We start from the raw sequence: 22,387 nt of genomic DNA on the forward strand, positions 1-22,387 counted from the left end.
TTTAGGTTTCCAGATTGTGATGAGCCATATCCCCGACTTGTTGATTTGAATTTGGTTGGAGAGCCAACTGAAGGTGCCCCAGTTGCCGTGCAGAGGGACTATGGCTTTTGGTGTCCCCGAGAGTTGAAAATCGATCCTGACCTTGGCTATTCCTTTTTGCACGTGCGAGATTGTTCACCACCATGTCCCAATATGTACTTTAGGAGAGAAGAACTGTCATTTGCTCGCTATTTCATAGGACTGATTTCAATCATTTGCCTCTCTGCCACGTTGTTTACTTTTTTAACCTTTTTGATTGACGTCACAAGATTCCGTTACCCTGAAAGGCCTATCATATTTTATGCAGTCTGCTACATGATGGTGTCATTGATTTTCTTCATTGGCTTTTTGCTTGAGGACCGAGTAGCCTGCAATGCATCCAGCCCTGCACAGTATAAGGCTTCCACAGTGACACAAGGATCTCACAATAAAGCCTGTACCATGCTTTTTATGGTACTCTATTTTTTCACTATGGCTGGCAGTGTATGGTGGGTAATTCTTACCATCACATGGTTTTTAGCAGCTGTGCCAAAGTGGGGTAGTGAAGCTATTGAGAAGAAAGCATTACTGTTTCATGCCAGTGCCTGGGGCATCCCTGGAACTCTAACTATCATCCTTTTAGCGATGAATAAAATTGAAGGTGACAATATTAGTGGCGTGTGTTTTGTCGGCCTCTACGATGTTGATGCGTTAAGATATTTCGTTCTAGCTCCCCTCTGCCTATATGTGGTAGTTGGGGTTTCTCTCCTCTTAGCCGGCATCATATCCCTAAACAGAGTTCGGATTGAGATCCCATTAGAAAAGGAAAACCAAGATAAGTTAGTGAAATTCATGATCCGGATTGGTGTTTTCAGCATTCTTTACCTTGTACCACTCTTGGTTGTAATTGGATGTTACTTTTATGAGCAAGCGTACCGTGGCATCTGGGAAACAACATGGATACAGGAACGCTGCAGAGAATATCATATTCCGTGTCCATACCAGGTAAGGGAACCCTTGTTATAATTCTCAGAATGTATGATAGTTAAAGAAGTAATCTTATCTGTTGATTTCTTTCCAATTCTTCATGAACTTTAAGCATGTATATTAAAGCTCTAAAGTGAAAATAATTGATAAGTATATTGCAGTAAATACACAATACACATATTTGTGTAGACATTCATTTTAAAAGATGATTTACATTTCCATACTATGAGCTTAGAGCAACTTATTTCCATTACTAAAAATATTTATTGATTCTTTGAAAGTCAAGGTTTATAGAGGAGGAACCTGTTCCAGCTCTGAGAGAAGGGTCCTGTATTCTGTGGAAATTTCACTGGTGGTCAGATTAGTAATTGTTTAAAGAGTTGTACAGAAATGGCAGAATTCAATTGCATAAGCTCTCTTGGCATTATTTTTTCTCGTTTGTGTATAGAATATTTTGTGATGTGCCTTTGAGTTTGAAGAGTCATAGAGTCAGAATTTTAGATTTAGAAAGAAGCTTAGAGATTATTTTAATTTTGTCCATAAGTTAAATTTTCATACATCTGTTTTGTTTGAATATTTGAAATACTGAGTGACTTGCCCATGTTTAGTGTGTGGCCAGCTGGTATTTAGTCTTAGGAGAGTAACTGGGAACAGCTCAGAGGACCCCATCTTCTAGATGTACCTAATCTTCCTTTTAAAAGTAGTTTTCTAATTTTTAAGGTTTATTTATTTTATGTGTATTTGCCAGCATATATGAACATATACCACATGCATGCCTAGTGCCGGAGGAGTTCAGAAAAGGGTGTTGGATCCTCTGGAACTGGGGTTATGGATGGTTGTGAGCCATCATGTAGGTGCTGGGAACCAAACCTGGATTCTCTCCAAGAGCAGTAAGTGTTCTTAACTGCTGAGCAGTCTCTCAGCCCCTCAGAAGGTGTTTTCTTAGAGTGTTCTGACATCCACTGTCTTCTAAGTGCACCAGTCACCTTACTGCTCCCTGACATGTCTCAGACCTCTAACACCATTGAAGCACTTCCATCTCAGACTAAAGGGCTTGTGTTCATGTGTCTTTTCTTCCTACTAGACAGTGCTCTTTGAAAGCAAGAACTTTTTCTTTTATTGAACATAGATTCTATCCTCACACAATACATCCTGGTTATAGTTTCTCCTCCCTCTACTCTTCCCAGTTCCTCTCCATCTCCTCTTCCCTCTGGATCTACTCTTTCTATCTCTCATTAGAAAAGAACAGACTTTTAAGAGATAAAAATCAAACATGACAAAATAAAATACAATAAGATAAAGCAAAAACTATCAAATTGACATGGAAATCTAACAGGAGGAAGAGTCCCAAGAGCAGGTACAAGAGTCAGAGACCTACTTGTTCTTACATTGAGAAGTCCCATAAAATACTAATAGCTAATAGCTATATTAGATATGTAGAGGATCTGATGCAGACCCATGCAAGCCCTGTGCTTGCTGCTTCAGTCTCCGTGTGCTCATAACACTTTGCTTAGTTGCTCCAGAGGACCTTGTTTTCCTGGTGTCCTCCATCCCTTCTAGCTCTTGAGATCTTTCCACCTCCTTTTCTGTGTGATTCCCCCTGTGTGATTGGGGGGCAGGGGATTTGATGGAGACCTCCAGTTTAGACTTTCTTTCTACATAATGTCTGGCTGTGGGTCTCTGCGTCTATTCCCATCTTCTGCTAGTGGATACCTCGCTGATGATGACTGGATAAAGCACTCATCTATGAGTATAGCATAATATCATTAGGAATTATTTTATTGATTTTTTTTAGACTGATAGTGTTTGGTTTTACGCTAGGTCTCTTGGCTATCTAGCCTCTGACTCTTGGTTACCCAAGCAGTGTTGGGTATGTGTTCCTCCTTATGGAATGGGCCTTAAGTCAAATCAGACATCAGTTGGCTACTCCCACAAGTTCTGTCCTAGCATATTTTGCAGTCAATATAGACTGTAGATCAAAGGTTTTGTGGCTGGGTCAGTGTCCATATTTGTCTTTCAGTACTACAGAGTACCTTCCCACACTAAAGAGACTAGAACATAGGGGTAAAGGCTCCATGTAGGCATAGCTCAACTACTCCAGGTTCAATGAGTTGTATGGGTGTTGTCCTCAGCAATGGGGCCCCATTGTCAATTTGTGGAGTGCAATCCTTTGTTTTAGCAACAGCCTGGGTTGTTTGGGGATTTTCATGGGATCCCCCCTTGACCAACAAAGCATCCTTTAGATAAAGGACTATGTACCATTGCCGATCAGCAGGTAGGGAGCTGAGCAAAGTATAAGGGTTTGTGACTGTTGGGTGGACATCAGTCACCCTTTTATTGACCTCCCTCAGGTCTTAGAGTGGTCTATAGTCATTAGTGTGATGCATTTTAACAGGCAGCAAGGATGTGTTCCAGGCCGATTGCACAGACTGGAGAATTCCCACATGCAGCAGTCGCCTTATGTGTGGATGATGCCATTTTTGGCCTCTAAGGGCATAGGGTACTGGCGGACTTTTACTGGGTCTGCCCCGACTTGATTTCCACATAGACTTGGGGGGCAATGTGCTGCCAGTGCCATTCCCCCAGTCTCAGCCCAGACTGATGGAAACTCCTGGAGCCACTCCTCCAGTCGAGGGTCAGGTACAGGAGCCACTTGGTGTAATCTGTATTCCTCAGTCATGTCACTGGTTACCAACACATGAACAGGTTTTCCAATCTCATTGAGCAGTTTAGCTCCTTTCTCAGAAAAATGTATCTAAGCTTTCATTTTTGTCAGTAAGTCTCGTCCTAACAGGGGGTATGGACATTCTGGAATACCTGGCCTGCTCCTAAGTCACTGTTCTTCAAGTAGTCCATGAATAGGGTCTAGTCCCTGTGGCCCCTTGGACCCAAGTTTGTTTGTTTGTCATGGGCCCATCAGTCTTTAATAACACTGAATTCTGAGCTCCTGTGTCCACCATGAAATCAGTCTTTTCCCCCTCCACTTTTAGGGTTACCCTAGGTTCAGGGTGGGGGGCGGACCCCATTTCCCCTAATCACTGTCCATGTCTCTCTGACGAAAGACTTTGGCATCTCTTTTAGTCACTTTTTGGGGGCATTCTCTTGCCCAGTGCCCTTCCTTTTTACAATAAGCACACTGATTCCTCTCCAGCCAGGGTCTTCCTTTACCTTTTGGCCTTTTTTCTTCTCCGGCCACTGGCTGCCGCAGTTTTCTCTGGCGTTCGTCCGGACTGGCAGTAGCAGTTAGTAATAATTTAGCCAGATAATGGTTTTGTCGCTTTTCTTTTTTTTAAATTTCTTTCTGCTCAACACTTTCCCTTCTATTGTACACTTTCTCAGCCACTATAACTAAGTCTCTAATGCTTTTTTCTCCTAGGCGTTCTAACTTCTGTATTTTCCTTTTAATATCTGGGGCTGCCTGATTAATGAAAGCCAGAATCAAGGTGGCTGCATTTTCTTGTGACTCTGAATCATATGAGGTATATCTCCTGAAAGCTTCCTGCAGTCACTCCAGGAATGCAGCTAGACTTTCATCCTGGCCCTGTGTGACATCATAGACCTTACTCAAATTTGCAGGCCGAATGCAACCCTATCCTTCCACTAGAAACCTTGTCTGCCTACAAGAGATGGCCAGTTGAGACTCCCCCCATTATTAAGAGTCCTCACTAGAATCACCATCATAGATGCCAGAAAGTTTTCACTTCACTAGGTTTCTGCAACACTCCCCAAATGCCCCCCAATTCCAGCTGTCTCTCCTTACACTCTCTATCCCATTTCCCTGACCCTCCCCTCCCATTCTCTGCTCCCAGTCTGCTCATAAAATCTATTTTCCCCTCCCAGGGACATCCATGTGTGTTCCCTCCCCCCCTCTTTACCTAACCTCTATGGGTCTATGGATTGTAGCTTGGTTGCCATTTACTTAATAGCTAGTAACCACTTATAAGTGAATACATACCATATTTGTCTTTCTGGGTCTGGGTTACCTCACTTAGAATGGTTCTTTTCTAGTTCTATCCATTTTCCTGCAAATTTCATGATGTCAATTTTTTAACAGCTAAGTAATACTCCATGGTGTAAATGTACTACATTTTCTTTATCCATTCTTTTGTTGAGGGACATCTAGGTTGTTTCTAGTTTTGGGCTATTATGAATAAAGCTGCAGTGAACATGGTTGAGCAAGTGTCCTTGTGGTAGGATGGAGTGTCCTTTGGATATATGCCCAAGAGTGGTATAGCTGGGTCTTGAGGTAGATTGATTCCCAATTTTCCCAAGGAACCACCATATTGGTTTGCATAGTGACTATACAAGTTTGCACTCCCACCAGCAGTGGAGAAATGTTCCCCTTGCTCCATATCCTCAGCAGCATGAGCTATCACTGTGTTGCTGATCTTAGTCATTCTGACAGGTGTAAGATGGAATCTCAAGTAGTTTTGATTTGCATTTCTCTGATGGCTAAGAATGTTGAACATTCCTTTAAGTGTTTTTCAGCTATTTGGGATTCCTCTGTTGAGAATTCTCCGTTCAGATTTGCACCATTTTTAAAATTGAGTTATTTGGTTTTTTGATGCCTAGTTTCTTGAGTTCTTTATGTATTTTGCATATTAGCTGTCTAATGGATGTGGAGTTGGTAAAAAAAAAAAAAAAAAATCCCATTCTGTAAGCTGCTGCTTTGTCCCATTGACAGTGTCCTTTGTCTTACAAAGCTTTATAGTTTCATGAGGTCTCATTTATTAATTGTTGATCTTAGTGCCTGTGCTAATGATGTTCTGTTCAACAAGTCCTCTCCAATGCCAAAGAGTTCAAGGATATTTCCCACTTTCAGGTTCAGTGTATTTGATTTTTTTTTTTTTTTTTGTTTTTCGAGACAGAGTTTCTCTGTGTAGCTTTGTGCCTCTCCTGGAACTCACTTGGTAGCCCAGGCTGTCCTCGAACTCACAGAGATCCACCTGGCTCTGCCTCCCAAGTGCTGGGATTAAAGGCGTGCGCCGCCGCCGCCGCCGCCGCCGCCGCCGCCGCCGCCGCCGCCGCCGCCGCCACCCGGCTGTATTTGATTTTATGTTGAGGTTTTTTGATTCACTTGGACTTGAGTTTTGTTCAGAGTGATAGATAAGGATCTATTTGCATTCTTCTGCATGCTGACATTGAGTTAGACTAGTACCATTTGATGAAGATGCTGTTTTCTTTCCAGTGTGAATTTCTGGCTTCTTTATCAAAAGTCAGGTGTCACTGGGTATGTTCGTTTATTTCTGGATCTTCAATTTGATTCCATTGATCAATGTGTTTGTTTTTATGCCAATACCATGTGGTTTTTATTACTATAGACATCAGAAGATGGAAGAATCTCCTATGTTCGTGGATCGGTAGGATTAACATAGTAAAAATGACTATCCTACCAAAAGCAATCTACAGATTCAATGCAATCCTCATCAAAATTCCAACACAATTATTTAACAGACTTTGAAAGGCCAATTCTCAACTTCATATGGAAAAACAAAACCCAGGACACCTAAAACAACCATAAACAATAAAAGAACTGCTGAAGGGCCCACAATTTCACATTTTAAGTTGTACTACAGAGCTGCCCCAGTTCTTTAGTGTTTACATTCTCTTATTAGTAATAAGATGATGTTCCCATGTGCCTAGTGGCCTTGTGGCTTCTCCCCTTTTACTTGCCTATTTGTTACCTTTGTTCACTGCAGTGATAGGTTGCTGTTTGTTGCTGATTTCCAGTTATTTGCATCACAAGTATCTTGTCTGGCTTATTTTTTTGTGATTTGGGGTTTTTGTTTGTTTGTGGGTTTTGTTTTTGTTTTGTTTTTAGTTTTTGTTTGTTTCTTTAAGTAAGTTTTTTTTTTTTTTTTTAAAGATGTGTTTATTTATTATGTATACAGTGTTCTGCCTGCATGTATCCCTGCAGGCCCAAAGAGAGAACTAGATCTCATTACAGATGGTTTTCAGCCACCATGTGGTTGCTGGGAATTGAACTCAGGACCTTTGGAAGAACAGCCAGTGCTCTTAACCTCTGAGCCATCTCTCCAGCCCCATAGTAAGTTTTTATTCAGGTTGAATATTTTCTTTTCTTCCTTTCCTTCTGTTTTTGCTTTTTCAAGCCAGGTTTCTCTGTGTAGCCTTGGCTGTCCTGGAACTTGCTCTGTAGACTAGGCTGGCCTTGAACTCACAGAGATCTGCCTGCCTCTGCCTCCTGAGTGCTGGAATTAAAGGTGTGTGCCACCACCACCTGGCTTACAAATGTTTTATTAATGTACCATATACAAACTGGAAAGGAGTCAGAAGTTGAAATATCTGCATCATAACAAACAGGTGGCAATTCAACATCCAGGGTGGAGAGAGCACTGGAAGGAGGCTGCAGCAGATTGATTCCATGGGAGAAGGGGCATCTTCACAGGCAAAGGGGGCAGGGGTCCAGGTTCTGTACTTTCTCAAGCTCTTTCTTCATGTGTATGATCATGAGAGGTACTCCATTCAAGGGGAGGTGTTGATATGATGCTCCTAAGGAAGGTCAGAACTTTAGTTTTGAGAAGTGGTCCTCAAACTTCCTAATGCTACAATCCTTTAATACAGTTCCTCATGTTGTGGCAACCGCAAACCATAAAATTATTTTTGTTGCTACTTCATAACTGTAATTTTGCTACTGTTTTGAATTGTAAATATCTGATATACAACCCCTATGAAAGGTGTCATTTGACTCCTTATGGGGTCACGACCCACACATTGAGGACCATTGGTCTAGAAGATTGAAGAGGAAGAATTTTTCTATTTCTGGAACAGAACTTTGTACTTTAACAATCTCCCTGGTGACCTTTTTCACAGTGAAAGTTGTTTTGTTTGAGGAGGTATTAGTCTTCACTGACTTTTGTATAGTTCTTAACCAGCCTTTCTGCCAGTGTTGCGTAAAGCTGATGGAGCACTGAACACTCTGCCAACTTGTGGTTTTAAAACCTGCTGTTTCTCATCCAAGGTTTTTACACCAGATCCCAGCCTCGACCCATCCTTAGCCAAATGGTGTCCACATTCTCCATTATCCTCATCTACGGAGACTAGAATAGCCATCCCAGATTACTCCAAGACTCCAAGTTTTCTAAAACTCAATGAGAACATTTTTCACATTCACATCTCATGATTAAGAACACTTTTATGCATACATTTAATTTTTTCTGTTAATTTTTTCTTCATAATTAATAACCTTTCTCTTTAAATAATAATGTAATCTAATGAATTCCTTTGTGATTTCATGGTTTGGTTTTGTTGTTTTGTTTTACAAGACAGGGTTTCTCTGTGTAGTCTTGGCTGTCCTGGAACTCATTCTGTAGGAACTCACTCTGTAGGATCTCACTCTGTAAACCAGGCTGGCCTTGAACTCACAGAGATCTGCCTGCCTCTGCCTCCCAAGTGCTGGGATTAAAGGCATGGGCCACCACTGCCCTGTTGATTTCATGGTTTTTAATCTCACTTGAGTAAATGGATGTTGAATTGAACCTGGCATATTCAAAAGAATGAAGTACTATAAAGAGTTCACTAGTTTTATTGACTTGATGGTGGGTATAAGCCTATACCATTTGATATGCACGGTAACTTTTTTTTAAATTTTATTTATTTTATTTTACAATACCATTCAGTTCTACATATCAGCCACGGGTTCCCCTATTCTCCCCCCTCCCACCCCCCCCTTACCCCCAGCCCATCCCCCATTCCCGCCTCCTCCAGGGCAAATCCTCCCCCAAGGACTGCAATCAACCTGGTAGACTCAGTCCAGGCAGGTCCAGTCCCATCCTCCCAGACTGAGCCAAGTGTCCCTGCATAAGCTCCGGGTTTCAAACAGCCAACTCATGTAATGAGCACAGGACTTGGTCCCACTGCCTAGTTGCCTCCCAAACTGATCAAGCCAATCAGCTGTCACACCTATTCAGAGGGCCTGATCCAGCTGGGGGCCCCTCAGCCTTTGGTTCATAGTTCATGTGTTTCCATTCATTTGGGTATTTTTTTTCAATAATTGAGTAAAACCGAAATTTATTATAAGCCACAGTCGTCCTAGGGACCTCCATGCTATATATATAGCCTCCATGGTTCTATGGGTTGTGGTCTGATTGTTCTTTATTTTATATCTAGAATCCACTTATGAGTGAGTACATACCATGACTGTCTTTCTGGGTTTGGGTTACCTCACTCAGGATGATTTTTTCTAGTTCCATCCATTTGCCTGCAAATTTCATGCTTTCATTGTTTTTCTCTGCTGAGTAGTACTCCATGCACAGTAACTTTATAAGTATGTAGTGTGGCTTCATTCTAAAGCACATGGAGTTATGTGGCTTACACAGTGTGGCGGTTTGAATGTAATTGGCCCCCATAAGATCATAGGGAGTGGCACTATTAGGAGATGTGGTTTTGTTGGAGTAGATATAGCCTTGTTGGAGGAAGTGTGTCACTGTTGGGGCAGAGTTTGAGCCCTATGCTCCGAGATACTACCCAGTGTCTCAGTCCACTTCCTGTTGCCAGCACAAGATAAAGAACTCTCAGCTACCTCTCCAGCACCATGTCTGCTTGCACCCTGCCATGTCCCACCAAGATGAGAATGGACTGAGCCTCTGAGCTGTAAGCCACCCAGTTAAATGTTTTCCTTTATAAGAATTGCCTCTTCATAGCCATAGAAACCCTAACTAAGACACACAGTCATATTAGCTAAAAGATCAACAAAAGTAACCTATACAAACTACATTTCAGTGACTATAAGGCTGGCCACCTGTGCAGGTAAAAATACACATCACAGGGTTGGAGAGATGGCTCAGAGGTTAAGAGAACTGGCAGCTCTTCCAGAGGTCCTGAGTTCAATTCCCAGCAACCACATGGTGGCTCACAACCATCTGTAATGAGATCTGGTACCCTCTTCTCATGTGCAGGCAGAACACTGTATAATAAATAAATAATTTTTTTTTTAAAGTTTAAAAATACATATCATGATATTCACCCTTTTACTTATATATTTATTTATTTTTTAGACAGTATTTTATGTAGGCCAAGTTTGCCTTGAACTCACTATGTAGCCAAGAATGACCTAGTTTATAAAGTTCTAAGGATGGAACGCAGGGCTTTGTACTTGCCTAGAGGATTGAAGGGGAAAGAGAAACTCTAACAATTGAGCTATACTCCCAATCCCAGTTAAGCATCTTTCATGTGTCTTCAAGTATATTTCCAGTTAGCAACCCTCCCTAGCATTTTTTTCCAGAAATGTTTTCATTTTCTCAAACAGGCCAAACATTTCACAGTGACCCCACACCCACTTCCTTTGTGTAACTACTCTGGTACCTTATATAAGTGGAATCATATGACATCTGTCCTACTTCCTGGCTTTTAACATGCAAATGTTAGGATATTAGTTTTCATTCAGAATTTTCATTAGGATCTTGAGCACCAATGACACTGTATTCTCATTTTGAAATAATACTGAGCATACCTAGAGGAACATGCAGGAAGCTCTTATGGTAATTCCTAATGGGAAGCTTAAAAGTGGTTTAAGCAGCAGTGAGGTAGCTGCCTCGGGTAACTTAGAAAGACTAAATAGCATTTGAATGTGTTTGATTAAACGTAATTAAGGTTGCAAGCCAGGTAGGGTGGCTCACACCCATTATCCAAGCACCACTAGCAATTAAGGACAGCCTGGGTTACATAGTGAGACCCTAAATAACAAAGAATACAAAGTAGCACGTGAGAAAGAAGATATTTGGCTTCTGACATAAATAGTAAAGTTGACCTCTAATAGCTAAAAAAATCAGTTTGTGAAGTAATTTATCACATTGTTTAAAATACCAGTTGGATTTAATGCAAATGACATGTATATAAGCTTTTGATTTGAGCAAAATGAGCTAAATATGTTAGTTTAAAAATCTTTGAAATGAATGTTCTTCCTGAAAATGGAATTTCACTGCCTACACTTGTACCAACTGTTTTTTTTTTTTTTAAGAATGTTCATTTTTTAAAATATATATTCAGTCACACTGTAAAAAATATTATTTAGGGCCAAGGATATGTGTCAGTTGGTAGAGTTTGTGTAGGAAGCACAGAACCCTGGGCTTCATCCCCATCAGCATGTAAACCCACTGCTGGTGCATGTGTGTGATCCCAGGACTCTGGGAGTAGAAGCAGGATGGTCAGAAGTTCAAGGTCATTCTTGACTATATAGAATTAAAGGCTAGGCTGTGATATGTGGCGTACTGTCTCCAGTAATTTTTTTTTTTACAGAAAAGAACATTTAGTGCTAAATTTACTCAGTAATGCTTACTTCACAATTGAAAAAGAGCAAAAGGCTAGAGAGATGGCTTAGAGATTGAAGGTGTGTACTGTTCTTGTGGAGGATCTGATTTCAGTTCCCAGCACCCAAACCATCTGTTGCCCTTCAGTGCTCTCACCCCTCTGTCCTCTATGAGAAATGCTCATAATTATAAAATATCTTTAAAAGCAGTGATGTTTACTTCTAGAGCAGGTGTCATGTTAGTAATTTCCTAGGTACTTAGGTGGGTTGGTTTGTTTTATTTATTTTTTAAATGTATGTTGGTATTTTGCCTGCATGTATGTCTGTGTGAGGATGTAGGGTTCCCTGAACTGGAGTTACAGACAGTTGTGATCTGCCATGTGGGTGCTAGGAATTGAACTTGAGTCCTTTGGAAGAGCAGCCAGTGCTTTTTAAATAACTGCTAAGCCATCTCTTCAGCCTCCCCCTATTCCATTTATTTTTGTTAGTTTATTTATTTAGTATGCCTTAAGAGATTTAAAGCACTTTATGAAAGTTATATTTCTCAGAAGTTGCTGATAATCCTAGAATAGATGTTTGAATGTAACAGGACATATTAGTTTAAAACTGGAGTAGATCAAATGGGTTGAGTTCATATCAAGTTTTTACCATTTATACATGTAAGGAAGTAATATGTTACCTTTTAGTTCCTATGAAGGTTAAACAAGATAAATTTTAATCTCTAACCTGAGTGTCTTGTATAGCATATAATTTCACTGTTAGGATAAGTACATAATTCTCCCTGTGTTCTACTGTAATCATCAGATTTTCTTCTAAACATTAATTTTCAAAAGCGTACTTTTTTTCATTTTTCTCATGTCTTTGATCATCCCTTTAACCTACTGCCGTGTGTCCCAAGGCATCTGACATTAGAGCACTTGCTTCGGTCATAGAAAGTATGTTGCCATAGCTCAGTCTATCGAGTTCACATTAGAACCATTTGCAGAATCTAAAAAAAGTAATTATTATAAGAAAACAAACATCATTTACCCTTCCAGACACACAAGGCAAGCCATCTGTTGTTTATCTAGTCTTGATTCAGAAAAACATAAAAATAGCAGAATGACATTAAATCTAATATGTTGATTTTAGCTTCAGTTTTCGATAGGAGTGTTCCCTTTGCTAGACAGTTTCAGAAGAATCACCCATACTTTGAAAGGACTGTGAAGGAAATAGTATTTTTCTTCTTGAACCATGAATGACATGTCAGTAAAGGTTCTTCTTAGCCGTCTTTGTAAGTTTCACTGCACCAATTAAGGGAAGTAATTTTGGTAGTTTATGCTAGTGTGTGTGTGTGTGTGTGTGTGTGTGTGTGTGTGTGTGTGTGTGTGTGTTACATGTGGGGATGCATTTGTGTTTTCAAGTATGTGCTCATGCATGTGGAAGCCAGAAGACAATCCCTGATGTTGACTGGCTGACAATGGAGCTCAAGAATAATTTTACAAAATAAGGAAACTAAGTGTGAAATACAGTTTAACCAAAGCGATACAATTAATTAGTGACAGAATTTGGATGTAAACTGCTTGGTTCCAAAGCCTGTGGTCTTAATATTTTATGCTTTTTTCTATGCAAGAAAACTGATGTATCTGAAGGGGCATTTTTATACTTCTGGCTATTTCACTCAGAAGTTGTATCTTTAGGTTAATCACTTAGTTTATAATTTCTTTAGCTCTAATTTTTTTGTTTGAGACAAGATATTATGTAGCCCAAACTGACCTCAGATAAACTGTGTGATGGAGGATGACCTTGAACTTGTGATCCTCCTGCCTCTACCTCCTAAGTGCTGATATTCCAGATGTGTGCTACCATACCCAGTTTATGTGCTTCTGAGGTTCAGCCCAGGCTTTCTTGCATGCTAGGCAGGCATTCTGTCAAGTGAGCTACATCACTAACCTGAGCTCTCAAATCTTCCAAGATGTCTAAAGTTCTTCTCACATGTAGAATTAAATGAATCTAGAAACTGCTTTCCCATAAACCACATCTTACTTTCTCTTCTTTAAAAAATCTTATTAATTCAAAATGATGCTTCTATTCTTCTGGAATGTTGAGGTTGCTATAGAAGTGGGAGTGATTAAGATACAACCATTTGTCTTGAGTTCATAGTCTAGTAGAAGAAAGTTAACTGTGAGTCAGATAACGCCATGACTGAAGCAAAATTGTTGTGTGAATTCTTCCTATCTTTCATAGAAAATGAACACTTCCTTAGCATGCACCAGAAAAACTAGATAGTCGCTGCACCAGATTTCCAGACAAGTGTTTTATCAACTCTGTCTTAAAACACAGCATTAAGGGGCTGGAGAAATAGCTCAGCAGTTATAAGCACTTGCTGCACTTGGAGAGGACCCAGGTTCCGTTCTCAGCACTCACATTGTGGCTTACAGCTGATAGGATTTTTTTTGCTTGCTTGCTTCCTTTTTAAATCATGAAGTTGCAAACAATTTGGAGAAGTTTTAAAGATCTCTTCATTGTGTACAGGGCTGAGAACGCTGTCAGTTATAACATTGCTGTGTAAAGAAGAGCCCTTGTTTATTGTTCTATAAAAACTGATTTCCCTTTTCTGATTATTTTTTAATCTACATTTGAAAGACAAAACCTTCCTTAAAATTTACTTTTTGTGTGATTTGCTTTACAGGAGCAAATTAAACAGTTCTTTTTGTTTGTTTTTTTTTTAATCCACTAGAGAAATTATACTCTCTACCTGTGTGAGCATCACTGTTACACTATGCATGAGGGTTATCGTTCCTTATGCTCACCAAGATTAAGATAATTCTGTACTTTTTATTTGTTTCCCACTTACTGCACCTATCATTTTGTAGTCTATGTGGATAGTGTTGTTTTTCTACTTTCTAGCTATTCCCTCTTGTAACACAGACAATGACATCATCTAAATGATGATCAACACTTGTCATGTAGAATTGGATGTTGCCCTTTGCTTAATCAAATATAACTTCTTCATAATGCCAGCAAGGCAAAGAATGACAAAATTGAGATAACTGTTGTTTCTATTTTCCTTTTGAGCTCTTGAGTAAGTCTGGCTTGTGGAATTTTTCTGTGGGGTCAGCTAACTAACAGGTGCAGTCTATATTGATACATGCATGACAGGCCTGTCAGGTAGCAGTCATATTTCGTGGTATCATCTGAACATTTGCATTCTGCTTGGGCAATTCATTCGGAATCAGGCAAGTTCTGCTCTCCTTTGTCTCTTGGCCCTCTGATCTCTCCCTTGTAGTTACAAGCTTGAATAATGAGAGACAAATTTGTTCTTGAATCATTAAATTTCATTTTTTATTTACTTAAAGGTTGACAGTGAATAGTTATACAGCAATCATTGGTAAAACTCAAGTTGTTGAATTCTGTTACAGTTGGCCACACTGGCAGCTCTCAATTTTGTAAGAAGTAATTATCTTCAGAAAGCAATCTCTCTGTTTAGAAGACAAAGATTATCTATAAAATGTTTGAACAGTGAATTTATATTGATTTCCTTCCAGTGATCAAAGGAAAATCTGGGGACTGAAATCCTACTTTATTATACATTTTTCACCATGGCACAAATAAACTGAGAATTAGAGAGGAAGAGAAATAAAAAGATGGAAGAGTGAACTGCTAACAGCTCTTCACTTGCCCAACCGTGTGCTGCTTTACTTTAAAGACAGTGCTTTTGTGAAAGGGACAAATTATAGTTTATAAGCCATGCCTGATGCGTGTAGCAGTCAGCATTCCCTGACTGCTTCACCCTTGCTCCACTGCTCTGTTGTGCTTCCTCAGACATGAAGAGCTCACAGTGAGACTTGCTGCCACTCTGTGCCATGGCTTGCTTGTCTCTCTGTGCTACATTATCTTAATTACTACAGCATTATAATAGGCTTTTATGTCGATAGGGCAAGTAATTGACTTTTCAAAGTGTAATAAAAGTAAAGGCTGATAAAGCAGCATAATGTAATTAAGAAGTGTATAAAAGTTGTAACTCAAAGCTTCAATTCAAGAACTGTGTGGCTCAGTGGTAGATCATTTGTCTAAGCACACAGAAGATCCTAGGTTCTGTCGTCAGCTCCCAAGAAAACAAAAAAATCCTACTCTGTGTTACTTGTATGACAGGCTGACTGAACCTGATTGTTTATTTTCATGTGGCTTTACATGATTATGGGCTTGATATAAGTCAGTGTTTTATGATTAACATATTTTAAAAAATAAAAGCTTATCAAACACAGTATGTATCTCCATTAGAGAAATACAGATTTTGCTTGGTAAGGGAAAAGAGTCAAGAGCCAAAGACTCTGCCAACCTGAGTCAAAGCAAAAATCCAACAACAGTTTAGGCTACCAAATAATGTGTGCAAGGATGAACAGCACTGGTTGGTCGTGGAAAAGTCACGGACGACTACCAGGGTTATAGAGAGCTCTATTAGGAAGAAATAGGGGACAGGAGGGAGGAGCCGGGCCTGGTGGGGGAGGGAAGCAGGGAGCAGAGCAGAGAGGAAACAGAAAGAAGGGGGTGGGGGTCTGCGTTCAGCTTTTTAAGTCGGAGACTGCGTGACCATGCTGCGGTATGCAGTCGCCTGCACCCACTGATGATATAAAACATTAGACACAGGACCCCGAGCTGTGCAATTACAGAATTCTAACAATGTGAATATACCTTAGGTGGTTTTCTTTTTGTGCAAGGCTTTCCCTCCTTAACATGAGTAATTTTTTCCATTTACTTAGCATTTAAACTTCAGGGCTTTGTTAGATTATTAATCTAAATAGGAAAAAATAAGATATAGGTGAATGTTTTCCAGATGATGCTTCAATAAAGCCATCTAGCAGTACTATTAGCTAAAATTAGAATGATTGTGGAGATCAGGTGTTTAGAAGATAATGTCATCTAGGTTGTTTATAGCTAACCAGGCTTTTGTCAAAAAAAAAAAAAAAAATAGATGTAGGTGTCTCCTTTATCTGGGAGTCTTCTTGGTTTCCTAGATGACAAGCCAAAGAAATACATAGGATGAATTGAGTTAGGATTATGTGATCATTAGTTTTGAATATCAGCCTGGTGCAATCTGTTCTAGACCACTAGGGAAAGAGACTCTCAATGGGGGATGGTCTAGATCCAGTTGGCCTCCAGCTATTTTGGTGGGGAATTATCTTAATTACAGGAAATGATGTGGCTTCAAAGACCCAGTCTCCTATGGATAACACCATGGATTTGGTGTACATGTAAAAGTAGAGAAAACTAGCTGAGCACCAATCATGGATACATTGATTGTGTCCCTGCCCTGACTGTGGCTGTGATACGGCCACTTGTCTCACGGTCCTGCTGCTGTGGCTCCCTGGAGTGGTTAGGCTGAAACCTGGAATTGTGAACTAAAGTAAACCCTCTGTCCCAAAGGTTTTTTGGTTCTTGGTTTGTTTGTTTGGTTGGTTGGTTTAGTTTGGTTTGTGTTTTGGTCAGAGTATTTTATCACTGCACCAGAAACAAAACTTAAGACAGGTTATATTTTATAACATCAGAAAGATTCTGGTGTTTTCAAGAACTTTTATAAAAGATAAAACAATGTAGTGCTTCTCATTTGTCCCCTTTACTATTTAAGGATCAATTTATTTTTCAAGTTTTTTCCTTTAAACTATTAATTTACTTCATTATAGGGTTATTTTAAGTAAAACTGAACATATAGTCCTTTTCCCTTATTTAGATACATTTATTTGATGGGCTTTGCCCTGTGTGACTGTTTATATAATACCCACCCTCAGTGTTTTTGTGTTCTCTGGGATGTAGAACCAGACAATGCATTCTCCAAGCTCTTTCTCTCAGAAGCTCCTTCTGCAGCAGTCTCTTGACATTCTCCCCTTGGTGTCCTGGACTTGAGCTCCCACACTCAGCACATTTCTTGAGTCACTGTCTTGCCATCCCCAGGTGCTCACTCGTTTCTCCTGGGATCTTGGGTTTAAGCGGAATCTTGCAATACCCTGTTCAGTGCTCCTTCCTGCTCTCCTTCAAATCCCCTGTGTGCTGCTTGCATGACTGAAGGTTCTTGTGGTTGCTTTGGGTGTTGCCGATGTGTTTTCAGCACTTCTTCCTTTGAACATTTCTGTTATGTGAGCAACGTTGATTTATGAAAGACAGTAGTACTATACAGCGTGTAAAACACTGGAGGAAAGGACTTGGAAAGTAGAACTTCTCGTCTGCTCTCTCCACCCTCCCCTTTCTGCATAGTCTTAATCTCCCCATGTTTTAGACATGTGTCTAAGCTCCAGAATGCCCAGTTGCATGATGTTTCCAAGCTTAATTTAGAACTCCTAATATTTTTCCTAAAACCTGCTTCCTGCATCTCACTCCCAGTTCCCCCCCCCCAATTCTCTGATTGGTATTTGCGTCCCCCGGTTTCTTAGACACTTAATTGGGAGGCATCTGCGAGCCTTGTCTCCTTATACTTTGCATTCAACCCATTAGCTTTGTACAGCCTCCACTTCCTCCCCTGTCCAAGCATTCATCCACTTGCACAGTGGCCTTCTGCTTGCATCTTACTCTTTCACAGTTTGTTCAGTATGGTAGCCATAATAATGTTTGAAAACATACATGAACTTGGTTACCCCTTTGAACAAAGCCCTTCAATGGCTTCCTGTTGTACTGGAATAAAATTTGTATTCTTGCCGGGCGGCGGTGGCACACGCCTTTAATCCCAGCACTCGGGAGGCAGAGCCAGGCGGATTTCTGTGAGTTCGTGGCCAGCCTGGTCTACAGAGTGAGATCCAGGACAGGCACCAAAACTACACAGAGAAACCCTGCCTTGAAAAACAAAACAAAACAAAAACTTTGTATTTTTACCACTGCCTGCAGGACCAGACATCATCGATTCCCGCTGCTTCTTTGTGTCTCCTGCCATCATCCTCCTCCTGCATGCTCGGCTCTAGCTGGCTCTAGCTGGCTCTAGCTGGCTCTAGCTGGCTCTAGCTGGCTCTAGCTGGCTTTTACTGGCCACTTTGCTTTTCTTCAAGAGTAACAGATTTTATTTAGGATTATCATTATCAATGTTTGTTTGAAATACTTGCACTCCCAAATATACCCTCAACCCCGACTTAATGTGTCGTGTTTGTGGAGAGACCTTGGCCATTCTGATAGTATCTAATCCTTCTCTGTCATTTCATACCCCAAATGCTCTTCTCTCCTCTGCTCCTTGCCTTGCTTTAGTTACTTTATTGCTCCCTGAAAGTCTAAGATTTCTTCATTCCCTGTGTATTAGCATTCTACCTTAGCTCTCCCTAGAATGGAAATTCAACAAGGGCACAGAATTTTCTGGCTCATCTGCTGCGGAACATAGTAACACTCAAAATTTAAATGACTGAAGGTCCAAATAAATTTTACTTTAAGGTGGATCATTTTGATTCCTTATCTACAAAATGAAGGGCTTACACAAAGTCCATGAGTATTCCAACCTCAGCTGATCCTTCCCTTATAGGCACAAGTTCAAGGCACTTCACTTTTCAAGTGATTTTTGGAGACACATTGCTCAGGCCAGTACTTGACAGCTGCAACACTTCTAGGAATTACGTGATTTCTGTTGAGCTCTCCCATTGCCCTTCCTGTTTACAGCTTTACTAGTTTATTTTCTAAAGTTATTATTCATGTCTTCCTCATTGTATTATTTAAATTTCTTTATTATTATTTATGTAGATGAGTGTTTTGGTGCATATGTGTCTGTGTGTATGCCTAGTGCCCAAGGAGTCCAGAAAAGGGCATCTGATCCCCAAGAACTAGAGTTAGAGATTGTTGTGAGCCACCATATGGATGCTAGGAATCAAAGCCAAGCCCTTTGGAAGAACAGCCAATGCTCTTAACTTCTGAGGTATCTCTCTAGCCCCTCTTTGTATACAGAATTAAATCACCTCTATACAGTTAAATATCTTTTTCTGGTCAGTCCTCATTTGACCACTCATTGGATATAAGCAAATGTGATTTGAAGCGTATTTCTTAGCCACTTCATTCTTGCTGTACTCTACCTCGGTAGGGATTCCCCTTCCCATCGCTCTCTCTGGATACATACAACCATGGTTAATGTATATGTTAATTGGTTTGGTGGATTTTTAAATCATGGAGAAGACAACAAAATTAGATGTAAAAATTAGTGTCTCCTTAACTGCGGTTTTTCCAGCCAGTACTTAGTACTTAGGAAGTTAAGGCAGGAGAAGCAATAGTTCAAAGCCAAGCTTGTGTGGTAGCTCACCCACGTGCTGTGCACTCAGGTGTCAGAGGAGGGTTACTATAAGTTCAAGGCCAGCTTGGGCTTCAGAGTGAAACCTTGTCTTAAAAAAAAACAAAACAGGCTGTGGAGCCAGAGGGAGAATGAATGTGTGCAAGGGATTCCCATGTTAAAGGACATTGTTTTAAAATAGAAACAGTAAATAAAAAGATTTTTCTGAGATGAATAGGCTCATCAACTATAGGACAATGCCTAGAATTTGCCCTTTCCAACTCTTCAGTGTCCTACTGGCTTAGAAAAAAAATGAGTAAACAGTTTTCTTACTCTAGGACCTTTCAGAAATTTCAGCATACTAATGTAAAAAATCCTTCAAGAGGGGGTTATGGTCTCCATGTTTTATTTCAGAGTATCTTTTTTTAAGCTTTATTTTTATATGTCTGAGTGAGTATATGACACATATGTGTGGGTGCTTGAGGAGACCAGAAGAGGGTGTCAGATCCTCTGGAGCTAAAGTTACAGGCATTTACAACCACCCCCTCCCCAGTATAGGTGCTAGGAACTGAAATCAGCAAGTGCTCCTAACTGCGGAGACATCTCTCCAGCCTCACCTGGGAGACAGCAGTGCTCCGGGAGATGTATTTTTGAACATTTGTTAGGCACAAGCATTGTTGTAACTGTGTCGGTTTTTTTTTTTTTTTTTTTTTTTTTTTTTTTTTTTTTTTTTTTTTTTATGAAACACACCTTTGTTCATTAATATTTTAAGAAACTCTTCCCTTAAAAATGTGTTGTGGGATTGGAGAGACAGCTCAGAGAAATGGCCAAGAACACTTGCTGCTCTTGCCGTGGACCTGGATTCAGTTCCCAGCACCTGCATAACAGCCTACAGTTCAGTTCCCAGAGATCCAGTGCCATCCTCTGGTCTGTGTAGGAACCAGGCATGCACATGGCTCATGGATGTACACGCAGGAAAAACACTACACACATAAAATAAGTAAATATTTAAGAACATATATTGAACCTGGGCATGGTGGTGTACACCTTTAATTCCAGGCCTTGGATCTCTGAGTTCAGCATAGTCTGTAGAGTGAGTTCCAGGACACCCAGAGCTACACAGAGAACAACAACAACAAAATTGGTTAAAACAACAATCAGAATGCTAGTGATAAGTAAAAGACAATAAGGAGTATTGAATGCAAAATTAAAGACTACCAGAGGCAAAAGTCTCCAGAGTAAAAGCAGGGGTCTCTCCAGCAGCAGCAGGACTTTGCAGACAGTGGACTTGATAGTAACAAATGTTAGCATGGCTGTGCTGTATGTCCACTCAAGGTTAATGCTTTTAGACAAAGGACTGGCATACCCTACCCTAGAAGGCATCCAAGAGCATTGTGTCAGTGGGAAAAGAAGGGAACCTGAAGGGAGAAATCTTAAGTAGCTCTAGGCAGAGTTAGTAATGACAAAATAATATTTTTGTGAAAATTACTCTGAATACTTGAAAAGCTAGGTAGCTATGGAAGGGATCACTGTCTGGTGAAGAGGATGTGGTGCTGAATAATTTTAACTGTAATTTTTTTTCCTTTTTTCTTTTTTTCCCCGACCCCCCTTTTTGTTTTTTTTGAGACAGGGTTTCTCTGTATAACAAACAGTCCTAACTGTCCTGGAACTTGCTTTGTAGACTAGGCTAGTCTTGAACTCACAGAGATCCACTTGCCTCGGCCTCCTGAATGAGGGATCAAAGGCATGCGCCAGCACTATCAAGCTTTTAACTAATTTCTTTCTGATAAAGCCAAGCATAAGTAGCCAGGTGTCATGGCTTACGCCCTTGATCCCAGCACTCAGGAGGCAGAGGCAGGTGGATCTCTGTGGGTTTGAGGCCAGCCTGGTCTACATAGGGAGTTCTGCATCAGCCAGGGATATACAGTGAGACCTATCTAAAAATTTTTAAAGGAAAAGTTACATTTAAATACATATGTATTTATGAGTATCAGTCATGTGTTGAACACTGCGTATGGCCCTGGAAATAAAACACTTGGAGATTAAGTGAACCTTCATCTTCGTGGAGTTTACCTTTTAGTGGCGAACTACTCATTGCTTTTAAAAGGCACAGCTGGCACAAATACAGGAATTGGGGAAAGCAGTCTATGAAAAGGTGTTGGGGAATCCTTGAAAACGCATTGGTATGGAGAAGAAGAGAGCTAGTGAACTGTGTTAGACAAAATATAAGGTGAAAGAGCATTAATAAAGTAAGACAAGTGGCTAGAGCATCCACCTTGACTAGCAACATAAAAGTGACAGTTGACAGGATAATCGGCAGGTTCACAGTCACGTAAGTGTTTAGTGTATCTCTGCTAAAACCAAAAGGAAGACAGAGAATTAGTGGAGAATATAAAAGATTTAGGGTCGGAGAGATGGCTCAGTTAAGAGTACTCACTGCTCTTTTGAGGACCCAAGAAGATTATCCATAGAACTTTAGAAATGAAGATACTAATTGTAACATGATTTCACTGTTGTCTGTTGTGTTTATAATTTCTATACTTGCCTTTAATAGAGGAACATATTTAAGGTGATTTCTTTACCTCCCTGTAGGTTACTCAGATGAGTCGTCCGGACCTGATTCTCTTTCTGATGAAGTATCTGATGGCTCTCATAGTCGGGATTCCCTCTATATTTTGGGTTGGAAGCAAAAAGACATGCTTTGAATGGGCCAGTTTTTTCCATGGTCGTAGGAAAAAAGAGTAAGTTAATGAGTTCCCATAGTAGTAACAGCCCTCGTGTGTGTGTGTGTGTGTGTGTGTGTGTGTGTGTGTGTGTGTGTGTGTGTGTGCGCGCGCGCGCGCGCGCGCGTTGGATTTGGAGAAGTATTCTAACAAGATTATAGCTATCAACAGTGACTAGTAATGTTTGGC

The 22,387-nt window shown here is 40.3% G+C and overlaps 2 protein-coding genes across 4 annotated transcripts in view; one reads left to right on the plus strand and one right to left on the minus strand.

The window, feature by feature from the left end:
- Fzd3 (frizzled class receptor 3) overlaps positions 1 to 22,387 on the plus strand; it is a 63,505-nt gene that overhangs the window by 28,889 nt on the left and 12,229 nt on the right. For all 3 annotated transcript variants that reach the window (XM_028889990.2, XM_028889989.2, XM_037208449.1), the window contains 2 exons: positions 6 to 1,023; positions 22,068 to 22,216. In XM_028889990.2, the coding sequence (XP_028745823.1) occupies positions 6 to 1,023; positions 22,068 to 22,216 (1,167 nt within the window). The remainder of the gene's footprint in view (positions 1 to 5; positions 1,024 to 22,067; positions 22,217 to 22,387) is intronic.
- LOC114707294 (securin-like) lies at positions 7,638 to 8,161 on the minus strand. The gene is given in 2 exon segments (XM_028889991.1): positions 7,638 to 7,896; positions 7,899 to 8,161. Coding segments are annotated over 2 exon segments (351 nt in total). The 5' UTR covers positions 8,077 to 8,161; the 3' UTR covers positions 7,638 to 7,723.

Source organism: Peromyscus leucopus, chromosome 9 (genome assembly GCF_004664715.2).
Source record: "Peromyscus leucopus breed LL Stock chromosome 9, UCI_PerLeu_2.1, whole genome shotgun sequence".
In the NCBI taxonomy this organism is placed as follows: Eukaryota; Metazoa; Chordata; class Mammalia; order Rodentia; family Cricetidae; genus Peromyscus; species Peromyscus leucopus.